The 12,926-nt window shown below is 36.7% G+C and overlaps 1 protein-coding gene across 1 annotated transcript in view; it reads right to left on the bottom strand.

The window, feature by feature from the left end:
- Window positions 1-3,644: 3,644 nt before the first annotated feature.
- The window catches only part of shank3a (SH3 and multiple ankyrin repeat domains 3a), a 304,312-nt gene continuing 295,030 nt past the window's right edge, over window positions 3,645-12,926 (bottom strand). Inside the window, exon 26 of the mRNA XM_038299956.1 lies at window positions 3,645-5,193. Within this exon, the coding sequence (XP_038155884.1) occupies window positions 4,635-5,193 (559 nt within the window). The 3' untranslated portion in view covers window positions 3,645-4,634. The remainder of the gene's footprint in view (window positions 5,194-12,926) is intronic.

The raw sequence follows: 12,926 nt of genomic DNA on the forward strand, positions 1-12,926 counted from the left end.
ATACATCATAGAAAAGATCAATTATTGAGTTCAAAAAGTTAAATCCATTTATAATGTATTTAGCAAACACAGGGTAATGTATTTCAAGTGTTTACCTCTTGTAATTTTGATGATTATGATCTACACCTTATTAAAACTTTAGAAATTCGAGTCGAAATGAGACGTATTTAAAACGATTTCTAACACATTAATGTTCAATAATTGAACCCGTGACAGTTATCCAAAAGGCAGTCATTGATATTGTGGAGGGTGCAGAGGAACTCCCTCATCACAGAGTGTTTTATCTGAGAAAATAAATGGAAAGTTTAGTGGAAAGAAAACGTATGTTCTAACATCGTGAGCGGAAGCCAGAACTGGAGCCTGGAAGCTCAGTTAACTGGGTGATATGAGTTTATACTCTAAAGAAAACAAACATTTTGTCTTTGATCCCATGTAATAAATCCTTTTTCTGATTACCTGAATTTGGAGTTTTGTTTTAGCTCCTAGCCACAATCATCAAATTTAATAGAGCTAAACATTGAACATTAATTTAATGAAACAAATCAATTAAATCGTAATTTCTTTTTTTTTTTTTGCACTGAATACAGAAACTGATAAATCTTTCAGTGATGTTTGTATTGATTGAGCCGCACCTGTACTTCCACCTGCAGGAAAATACCAAAGGATCAAGAAAATGTCGATTCTCAAGATTACCAGGAGATGGCACCATATTGTTATAATACACAAGAGCCTAAGAATGCTGGAACTAAGGTAGTCCTAAAACATAAGACAAGTATACAGTTAAGTGACTTTTTGGCACATTTTTTGTGTTGTTTGTTCCTCACTGGATCATCGCTTATAGCATATTCAAAACTCAGAAACTGAAAGTCTGAAAAAGGAAAAAGGAGAGCTGCCAGACAGAGTGCAGCGGAGCGGGAAATGCCATTTGAGAAAGGCAGTACAAAATTAGTGACGCTGCATAAGATCCAACTACAGAGTTGCAAGTTTTTGTCTTGACTCAGGTGAAGGAAATTTGACAGTGGTTTGCTTATCTCTCTCTCTCTCTGTCTGTCTCTCCCTCTGGGGCAGAACAGTACAACCTTTAAAGACAGAAATTCCAACATAAAAAAACACAGAACACAACAATGAGCTTCAGTGTTGAAGATTAATGTGTGTGCACTTTTCTGTTTGCATGTGTGTGTGTGTGTGTGTGTAGTTGTGTGACACAGCCACAGCCGGCAATCTCTGATGGTACAGTAAGGCTATAGTGGACTAACGCCAAAGATGTAAACCCTAACAATTAACCACACTCTCACGATCTCATGCATTCTCTGCATCTCACTTCCAAACAGATACACAGACATGAACAAAAAAACAACAAACAAAAAACAAGCATTTGCACACATGCACACGCATTCACACACGCACGGTGAAGAGGAACAAGCACACAGAGAGATTCAGGGAATCCAGATGCACTCATGCGCTTGGACGATGGGTGGCTTTTATGTTAGCACCTTGTCACCTTATTTTTGTGCAAATCATCCCCTAGTTCATAGTTCAGAGTTCAAAAGTTCAAGAGTTCATAGAAAGAATAAAATCTGTTCACCTTTTCCACAGGTGGTTAACTATGCATATATGCCAAACATTCATATATAGATCTATATACTTTTCAAAAATTTATATGAAATCTATTATATATACATTGCTTGTGATTTAAAAAAAAAGCAAATATTTAAGTTCTTCTTTTTTTTTTTTTTTACAATTGTAAGTATGTCCAGAATGGACAGATTTTTTTCTTCTTCCCGACCACTCTTAACTTCATATAAATAAAATATCATGTTCCACACGCTACAAAATCTACCCACAGTGGCAGAAGTAAAAAAAAAAAAAAAAAATCAGCAACACAAGAACAAAAGGGACTTAAAACAGCAGTTTAAAGGAAAATTAAGAGTGAGGTCACAGTGAGGCAGTGAGTGCTATTCCTACAACTCCTACATGATTTTATTCACCACCTGCTTTTCAGAACGAATAGAGAAAAAAAAAGGATGGACACAAGTTATGCCAAGTCAAAGAGCCTTGGCTGAATGCTTCTGATGAGCAGAGGTTTTCAGTGTTATTTCTTGGCATTCTGTCAGAAAAAAATTAATAAAATAACTAGAATGCCAAAATGTTTTTTTTTTTTTTTTTTTGTAGTATGAATAAAACTCACTGGTTCTCACTGCCAGCAGAAGCTGCTCATGAGTACAATTGCAGATTTGTATTGTTCAAAGATTCAGGATTTTCTTTTTGTTCTTTTTACAGCCTGGGTTTACTTTCATAGTTCTGGCTGATAATATTTTATTCACCAAGACACTGGTAAACCTAAAAGGAATACAGCTGCTCATTCAGGCTGTAAAAAAAGTTTTTTTAAGACCTTTTGTAAGCTTTCCCATCCCCACTGCCATAAGAACTATACCGATGTCTGATATTTATGTTGATTGTTTTAAGACCTTTAAGAGTTTTTGCATCCGGGCCAAAGAAGTATTAGAGATTGTACCAGCAGACATGTTTTTATAAAGGCATGGGCTGCTTAGGGCTATAAGAACACATAAAAGTTTTCTAAAAGTTCTGCCATATTGTCTCAACACTTATGCTTACAACACTGCTCCTCCTCCATCTGTTGCTGCCAGAAAAAGACATTTGGCCATTCCAGCATATTATTAGTTGGGAAGAACCAAAAAAATCATTGTGTGTATTAAATATTTTCCTATATTTAATAAGGTGTAAATTATGTTGTTTTGCTGAAGCCTATATATCAAAATACAAGAATCAATACATGGCAGAAATAAAAAGTTTCAAGGTTCTCAAACTGGTGGCTCAGAAAAAAATGTAGGTAAAAGGGGGAACAACAACAGCCAAAAAAAACTTTTAAGGAACTTTCAATACATCCTCTTTTGTAAGTTGGAGATGAGAGTATAATTGTCAGTAAAGGTAGGTTACGCACGTGTACAAAGATTTGACTGGATACAAAACTTTACAATTACAAGGGAGATCTGGCAGCTGAGTCGGCCGATGAAGAAGACGGTTGTTTAAAAAAGTCCACCTCTGGGGGACCTTTGTGTTAAATCTCACAAGCTGAAATTTAGATTTCAGTATCTGATGAGAAAGAAAAATCTCCTTCCAACCCATGCCTGCTATAAAATATCATGTTTGATTTGTAAATTAGTAATTTAGATCCTCAAATGAATAAAACACCATTTACTGCAGAAGGGAAAAACAAATTTCCTCCAGTTTTATGGCTCATTAGCCCTCTATGACAATGTGTCACTAAGATCTGAGACGGATACAGTAGGAATGGGTTTAAGCTTGGGGTCTTAAGCTCACATTATGGGATGCCCTTTAGTATGACGGAAGACCGTAAAACAAAATAAAAACACACAACAAACTGTCCAGAACATGATGCAACTTGTCATGCTACGCTTCAAGAAAAGGGTGACCATACAGAAAATTCTATATGTATGATAAAAAAAATATTTTTTCTGTATTTATATTTTGTTTTCTTTCAAATATATATATATATATATATATATATATATATATATATATATATATATATATATATATATATATATATATATATATATATATATATATATATATATATATATATATATATATATATATATATATATATATATATATATATGTATATATAACTGGTAGAAATTAGTAAACTATCGGTGGAATAGATTTTAAGACTTCTTTCTGTTTTCTAATCTAAAACCAAAACAGCTGCAGATTCGTTTACTAAATTTTTTCTTTGCAACATTGTCTTTCCATTTGAAAGCTATATTTAGATACATATATTATATTATGCCATATAATAGTAATATATATATAATATTCCCTTTGGAAAATCAGAAAATTAATTATGAAAAAAGCCACGAGTGTTGGTTAAACATTCTCCAAATATTATAGATTGCACAGTCTTGGTACCAAGGCAGAGGGTTTTTTTTCCTCCTGTGGAGCTCCGCCTCTGGATTCAAAAGTCTTCGGTTTAAAAATTATAGCAGGTATTCAGAAGACACAACATTTTCAGAACTGTTAGTACTATTTCCATAGCACTGTGTTCATCGGAGTTGATTTCAGTAGAAATATTTTTGAAAAGGCAACTGAGTTTTCTGTTTGGGACGAGAATCCTTCCTCCTCCTCCTTTACTGCCAAAGGCTTCCATAGGCCTAATACAAGAGGGGAGAGAGGTAGAGAGGGTGCGGTGAGAAAGTACCGATGTTACTAAAGCAACGACTGTACTTTTCACAAATCAAATGATCTTATTGAAGCTCATGTGATTCTCTTTAGTAAAAGAAAAAGTCCAGATATTCTTTTGGGACGTTCGGCCTGATCTGTCGCAGGTGAGAAGGGAGAACCCCAAAGTGAGTAAGGGTGAAGCAAAAGAGGAGGAATGTTCATTGTATGAGGATTGCCTCCTCTCTTCATTGCATTGCCAGTTTCAGGGTGTGAATGCAGACCAGGAAATGTTATAATGAACCAGAGGTGAACATTGTAAGACTGAACAAAAGACGCTGGGAGGAGCGGGGTTCAGTTGGTTGCTTGTTTTTCTTTAACTAATTCAGTCCTCATGTCTTTTCTTCTGTAGCTATTTCTCAGGGCTAGGGTCAGCTCTCTAGAAGCAGTTTAAGTGCTCTTTCGATGTTCATTCGGTGTCCAACTCGTGTCACTCCCAGCTCTGCAAAGTCCTCCTTGGTTAGCGCTGGAAGGTGAGAGCCTTCGATCTCATGTTCCTGAAAACCTGCTCTGTGCTCTCCCAAGTTGATGCTCTCGAGCCAGTCTCCGACGTCGTACTTGTTCCAAAGGTGGAGGGGCTTTTGGTGAAAAGGTCGAAGTGCTAAAAGTGGTGAACCTAATCCAGGTGAATGGGAAGGCGATGGAGAGCGAGAACGGGCACTGGAGCTCCTCATCACAAAGCGGACCTCTTTAGGCTCCTGGGGTAAGCTGAGGCTAGAGGACTTGAGAATAGTTTGTGGTGGTGTAGTTGGAGAAGCTGCCAGGCCAAAGCCTGAGAAGCGTCCCAGAGGGTCACCTCGGTCAGGTGAGCCTGAGCCTGGGCTTGGGGTGCGTCTGCTGACGGGGTAACGGCTTCCGGGGCGGATGGTATATGTGGTTCCATAGCTTCTCTGGGAAAGGGTGTGTAGCTCACCTAGGCTGCTAAAAAGTCTGTTGAAGACACAGAAGTTTAAATATTTCAATAAAACAGTTCAAAAGTTGAATAAAAGCTTCATTCATTCTCCTGTCTCACATCCTGTCTCATTGAAACAGAAAGCTTCAATGTATTTTATAGGAGTTTTATGACATTTCAGTCTGGAGTTGCACAAACTATAGCAAATTCATTGTTGATGCACAATCTTTAAATGCAAAACTTGTTTAGCACAAAAATATTTAGCAACACATGTGGGTAATGCTGCATCAAATGTTTTTGAAGGTAAAGAGGTGGTGAGGTCAGATAAGGTCAAACTAAGTTTTTAACAGATGTTTAATTATACCTTTAAACTTGGGTTTAGCCTTTCTGGTGCACAAAGCAAACAACTGTTCTGATCCTCAAAAAATGTTCATACTGTTAAAATGAAAAAAAAAAAAAAAATCATTTTATAAAGACATCTAAGTGCCTGATTTACTAGTATCCCAATGGAGGAGCACTAACTTGCTTGTGCAAACATAACATTGCATGAAGTAATGAATGTGTTTCAGATCTACTAAGACTGCAAGCACAATGAATCACAAGTGCTACAGTATTGCATACCATCCTATGTTACTTGCTGTCACCAGATTTTGGGAGAGCAGAGATGACTTGTTTTTGAGGTACCAATGGGCAGTCATAATTTACAAAAGAAGTTTACAAAGGTAAAGGTGTGGTTGCTTTGTGGAGAAGGACCATCTCTGTGCAGACAAAATAACATCTCTGTTTGTGTGAAAATGTTAAAATAATTGGATGACTAGGAGTAGTTTCTGGCATCTGGATCATTCCAACTGTTGCAAGGCCTTAAGGTGACAGTTTAAATTTCTCAAAGACATGTTACTCAGAAATGTTACTTTATCTTTCCAGACACCACAGATGCCAAACACCAATCTGTTGTTATGAATAGAGAATTTCTTTCTTTTATTTTTATTTTTTCAAACTGCCACAGCCTTTAGTTTATAAAACGAATAGGGAAAACAGCCGGTGTACAGCAGAAAAGAAATGGTTTACCAAAGCAGAGTGACAAAACAGAAGATAGAACAAATTTTATATACAACAGATTTTACCACTGATTTATACAGAAACTTCCACTTCTGTTAAAAAGAGCTCTATCATATCAATGAGTAATGCAGTTCAGGATACACAGAGATGATTCCCTCTGTCTTTTCGGTCACTATACCAATGCCTCTTCGTCACATCAACTTCAGACATTTTGTGTGTGTATGTTTTCATCTGAATTTAAGATGACTAAAACTACACAGAAACCTCATCTTGCAATCAGGTTCAGGTTTGAAAACTTCCATTTTGGGTTGTAAGGAGAAATATTTTGTTTGCTGGTGAAGAATCTCAGTCATCCAGGTCATAGTAATTCCAAAAAAGCTTAAAAACAAAACCACTAGACTTTCCCCCCCCAAGTTTGAAGATGTTTTGCTTCCATCCAGGAAGTTTTCTCAATTCAATTTTTTTTGTTTTTAACTTTTTTGAATGTAATATTTGTTTGGTAATTTCCCAGTATTTTGCATGTTCTGATGATCAGCATATGTTCTGCATATTTATTCCAAAAATGCGTTCTGCATATTCACACATGGAAACACAATAAATGGTTTTCTTCTGCTAATTTTAGAGATACAATTGTATTTTCAACTAGTTAGTAAATCAATTTTTCAAATCCTATCAAGTTCGCATATTTTTATACAAGCAAAGCTTCAGTAGATCAAGCACCATGTGTTCAAAATACTGCAATTAGAGGAAAGCATATTTTGTTAGAAAAACAGGGTTGTTTATGCCAGACTTGAAGCTTAGGCCTGAAATGACAACCAACCCAGCCTTACCGATAGAAAAGTATTAAAAACCTATTATGCATCTTTAGAGGATGTCCTTAGCCCAACAAGAGGCATGAAACAACAATGTACCTCAACAATGCGTAAAAAAATAAACAAAGAAAAAATAAAAACACTGAGATTAGTCATTTCTTCACTACTAGTCAATGGAAGGAGGGGAGGATGATCAGATGGATAATGAATGATGTTAAAAGCTAAAACTAAGAAGGTTTGTCCAAGTGAAAGCAGGCAGAAGCATGGAGAATACACCTACATTTCATTCATGCATTTTAACCAGAGAATCCCTCTACTGCATATGTTTGGAGCTTCCCTATTAGTGACTTTTACACTACGAAATGTAATGGAGCACAGGTCGCTCAGGCTGGAAAAAAAATGATCATATTACAGGGAGCCAACAGGCTGGGATGAGCTCCATGCGCACTTACACAGTCGTCCTGCCCTCCTGGAAGCACAGTCAGTTCTAGACCAATCAGATCAGAGCAGCAGGGCGTGGCATGCAAGGTGAGCAGAGAGAGAGCAATGTGAGAGAATGTTAGCATCACTCCATGAGACGCAGCCTGCTAACCAGACTCAATATATGCTTTAGCCAACTCTGCTGCCTTCCAAACCCTTGGCGTATAGGAGAAAACGTGTGCTTGTTCTGACTCAAGAACAATATATATATATATATATATATATATATATATATATATATATATATATATATATATATATATATATATATATATATATATATATATATATATATATATGCGTGTGTGTGTTGCTAAAATGTTTGCATGACTGAGGCAGCAGAGCAGGTTTTAGCACTGCAAGTCTGACCAGTGGGCTACATGACAGAGAAATGAGCACACTGTTCACATGTACAACACTGCACAAACAAAAAACACACAAATGAAAAAAATAAAAGAAGCCATATTTCTCCTGTCTGTTATGATTGTGCGCACATACAAGGAAAGTTGAGACTTTTGTATGTTCTGCTCTGCTATTATGTTTCCCTGAAGAAATAGAAGATTCGTCCGATATATACATGGACAGTCACAGACCATCTGCATTTTCAACACAAAAACTGAAAAAAAAAAACAAAGTTATGAACTTTTACATAAACAACCAAAAAAAGAAAAAGAAAAACCAAAGATCACAAACTGAAAAAAACCCAAACAAAACAGCAAAACTCTAAGACAAAACATTGTGGTGTGTGGAAGGATTTGAACGGGTACGAGATGGTAGAGCATTAACATTAAAAATGCTGGGATGTCTATGGTGTATGAGAAGTCCTCCAGCAGGTGGAAAGAATTAAATGCAAATGCAGAGTGATAGAGAAAGAGGAATAATGGTGTGCATGATCATTTTATCACAGCCTAAGGCAATTAACTGTCAGGATGAAAATGGTGGGAAGATGAGAGAAATCTGAACTAAATGTTATATGATATGTTGCATTTGAAAGCATGGTCTTCTTTATCGTCACCAAAATTCAAAAACTCATGTTTGGTTTTGCTTGCTTTAAGGTTTACCTGCTTTTTATTTAATTAGCCACAACAGTAGAAGGATGTCAGATCATGCAAGTAGGACTACTCATCCATTAAATATTCTAGTAAGCGATGTTGCTTTACCTCTTAAAAGATGCCAAAGACTGCACCCTACAAAAAAAAAATCATCCACACTATTGATGCAGACAGATAAAATAAAGAAAATCCTTGGTTTTCCAAAAGTGAGGAGACAAAAGAAAAAAAAAAGATAATGGCCATATTTGCCTAACAAAACAATACCCATCAAGTGTCTTAATACAGCTAGAATTGTACTTCATTTTGGTAAAATATCTGTAATTTGTATGAAAAAGTGAAATACATAAGTTAATACATTGACACATTTCAGAATTTACTTCTATTAATTTTGATTAGTATCCCTTATATCTAATGAAAACTTGAACTTACTCAAAGGCGCTGTCACACCTTGAGAATTTAGCCAGCCTATGCCGACATCCCAGAATCCTCTAAAAAGCTGGCATACACTGAACTTTCTATGTATTTTTTTTTTCAATTTTGGGCATATACATATAGTCTTCATAAAGGGCCCAGAACTTATTTCCAACAACAGCCTAACTTATGCATAATGCATGATAGCGTAATGCCCATGAAATGTCACAAACCGGTGTCATGAGGGGAGCAGCAATGCACCCAGAGGCGCCCTGCCTGCATAAAAGCATAATAAGAACATTTCTCTAAACTCTGCAGTAACAGTATTAACCTAGCTGCTGTTTACCACCCGCCAAAAAAAAAGAAAAGGGAAAAGAAAGAAGGTTTGAAGTCACAGCAGATTCAGCGTCATGTCTGCTAAGAAGTTAATTGGTCGTGGCCGTGGACGCAGGGAGCATCCATAACACTCACCTTCACGCTCACCCTATGTTGTGGATTATACAGGTTGGATAAGCTAGACACCACGACTTATGAGTAACTTACAATTAACGTATGTCAACAATCACATAACTTACCTGTAACTTATGGCCCACATATAAGCATACGCTCGCATACGTCGGGAAATTTTGAGCTCAAAATTTCTTGACGTACTCGCCGTGTGTCGATGTGTTTCAGTGTGGTTCAGCTAGCTCATTACTTATACAAAAGGTACGCATAACTTATCCAACTTACACCAGCAGTTTTGCCAAATTGTTGTCGTCGGCATACGCTGGGTAAATTGTTAAGGTTTGACAATGCCTTTACAGAGTAATTGCGTATCACTTTATACTGATAAAAAAGATTCTATTAAAGATAGTAAAGTATTTCTGTGGAGACACAGTGAATGGCTTCAACCGGGCACCTGGCCCTCAGCGTATGTTGTTGCACTGTGTCTCCTGGATGGGTGTTCAGGAACCCATCATTCATTTATTGTCATTGTACTTTGTACAATGATAATAAAAGGAATTCAATTTAATATATATTAGTACTTGGTCAGCGGCTCTTTTTGCTTGTTGTATTACATCAATACTGTATGTAGTATGGAAGCAAAAAGTCTCTGATTTGAACAGCAGCCTTTAATTCATCTGCATTGTTAAGACTATCTTCCTTTTTAAATTCCTTGATGGACTCTTCCTTGAATTTTAGGCGAGTCTGCTGGTTAATACAACTCAGTTATACCACGGTCATTAAAACCAGTACTGAAGCTTTTGGCAGTATGGTCGGTTGCCCACATCATTTCTGTTAAGCTTGTCAGCAGACAAAATTTCCTCTCAGACCACTCCTCTGTGATTTTGTATGTCCCATCATTCTTTTCATAAAAATTCAGTATTACAAAATTTTTTTTTCATTGGCTGTAAAAAAAGAAGTGAACACTTTGACTGTATTATAAATCTGTATAATATGAATTTCACCTTTTGAATTAAATTATGGAAATAAACTTTTCAATGATAGTCAACCTATCATAGCACAGTCTGGGGTTTCACATTACTAAGCAGAGGTTTTTCATGTTGTGTTTAGTCAGTGTACAGTACCAATAATTAAGGTCTGAAACCATACATCCATCCATTTTCCATCCATAATGCCCATTTATCTGTGGAACTTAAGATAACAGGGACGAGTGGTGGGGCCTATACAGAGGTCAGGGGTCAAAAACTTAATTTTCGTTAGTTATAAGAGCAGCACAATGCTGAAAACGCCTAAATACAAATCTGAGATGAAAATGAGATCCACAACATTACAAGGAAACTGAAGGAGTAAGTAATACTACTCTACAGCTTAAACTAAAACTAGTCTTTTAAATCCAAAACGTAATTCCTTTTTGAAACATTGAATCTGAGTTTTTAATATATCCAAATAATGCAAGGTGTTATAAAGCAAAAGCAAACCTCATATGGAGAAAAAAATACATCTCTTACCATTTATTTGACAGTTATTTTCAACTGACTCTTTATAATGTTAGTGTTAGTGTAAGCGATAAACATGAAAACTAAGATATAACAGAGAACTACCACACTATCATATTTCAGTCCTGTTCAAATACTTTCTAAAAATACATCCCCAAATCTTTAAAGTCATCACTTTTGATACAATGGAGGTGTTGGTGATAGAAGGAAAAAGGTAACTTTCAGTTCTTATCAAGCTTGCATCAGTGATGTCTGCAAAGGATGACGGATAAAAGGATGTATTGTATAACATTTGAACAGACTTTGGAAAAGGTAGGAAGGGAAAATACTAACAGGGTCATAGGTTAGAAATAAAACATGGCAGTGTGAAACAAGTAAGGAAATTCTTTTATAAAGTGCATGCCTTTAATCCTGTTACCTTGTTTGCAAAAGTAGTAATCTCAGTTTACAAGCACATACAAGTATGTATGCCTCTGTTACTGTCTTCAATTAATAATTAGCAGATTTAATTTTAAAAAAGCGGGAGGGGTGGGGGGAGTATTGAAACTGTTCTAGCCAAAACAAGGCTTCTAACACTTCTAAGCTAAAATAAGAATAATAGAATCACTTTTCATCCGCTTACTTATATTTAGTTACTTTAACATAATTGTTTCATGACCCGATGACATGAAACAATTGTTTTTAAGTGACTAAATACAATTAAGCAGATTGCAGAAACGGTTGTATTATTTTTTTCAGACGATATTTAGTAGAATCAAATTATCAGTGTTGTAAAACTATTTTGCGGACAAGGCAACAGTGTTTTAAGGGAAAAAGATAAATTCTTTCTAGGTGTTATTGTGTTTAGTTTACAGGGTTATTGTGTAAGGCATATAAAGAGAAATATATATTTGGTTTACCCTAGATTCTATAGCTTTAAGGTTTAGTTTCTTCTGTGTCCTCACACCTGCAGAAATATAGAGGATTTTCATTGAACCTTTACATATGCTGTGGAAAAAATACCCATAGAAAACAGGCTGCAACCCCTGCCCCTCAGATGTCAAAGAAAATCATTCAGAAGCTCTGTGCAACACATTTTCTTTCCCTCATTACGAAGCTGAAACAGGTCTTATAGCTAAAGGCAACTGCTTGAGACTTTTAATCTAGAGATGAACTGAAAATCTGCTTGTGACCAAAAAAGGATGGTTTTCAGTTTGATCGGCTATGAACAAAAGCAGGCCAACTCTATTTTTTGTCATTAGTGGATGGACCAAAAAGAGCTTTACCATGTAGTCAGTGTGGTATGGTAGTATCGACCAAGAAGTTCTTTCAATCCAACCTTAAATGTACAGCACCATGTGCCTGTGCATGTATGGACTGTATCACCCTGTGAGAATTAAAAGAGCCGGTTGGCAGGGAAGATATCTTGTACCTAATTCTGGGAGTGCACATGGAAAAGACAGGTCACTACTGTTGTTTATACTAACCATAAAATGATCAATACTGAAGCCGTGACTTTTGTCTGAGCTAGTAGACAAGGTATTAGTCATCACACTAGGTGTACCATCAAAGTTGTAAAAGGGGAAATCTTCCTCTCATTTGTACTTCATTTAATATTAATAACTGTATAAAAGTCGACAACTGGGTGTGCTTCGGTGGCATAGTGGTTAGCGCGCACGATCCATGTACGGAGGCATTAAGGCTGATTTATACTTCGAAACCAGGTCCTCTACGTAGGTGTCACGGTGAACAAAAAGCCGTCCCCGCCCCCTCTGCAGACACTCCACTGCACCTCTTCCAAATTGTAACTGACCGCAGACAGTGCTGCAGACAGGAGGCCGGCTTGTTTTGTTTTTATGACCGAAATTGCGGAAAACAACTCGTGAAGTTTGCCCAGCTAGAAGATCGAGGTGCGCGAGAACGCTGGGACCCTTTTTCCACCTGGATACCTGCTCTTTTTCGCTGTCATGTCCCTCCGATGTCGGACAAACTCGCGCCCACTTCGTCATTGCCTCGGTTATATCTAGACCCACAG

This window comes from Cyprinodon tularosa, unplaced genomic scaffold (genome assembly GCF_016077235.1).
Source record: "Cyprinodon tularosa strain WSP-4 unplaced genomic scaffold, ASM1607723v1 ctg44, whole genome shotgun sequence".
NCBI classification, from domain to species: domain Eukaryota; kingdom Metazoa; phylum Chordata; class Actinopteri; order Cyprinodontiformes; family Cyprinodontidae; genus Cyprinodon; species Cyprinodon tularosa.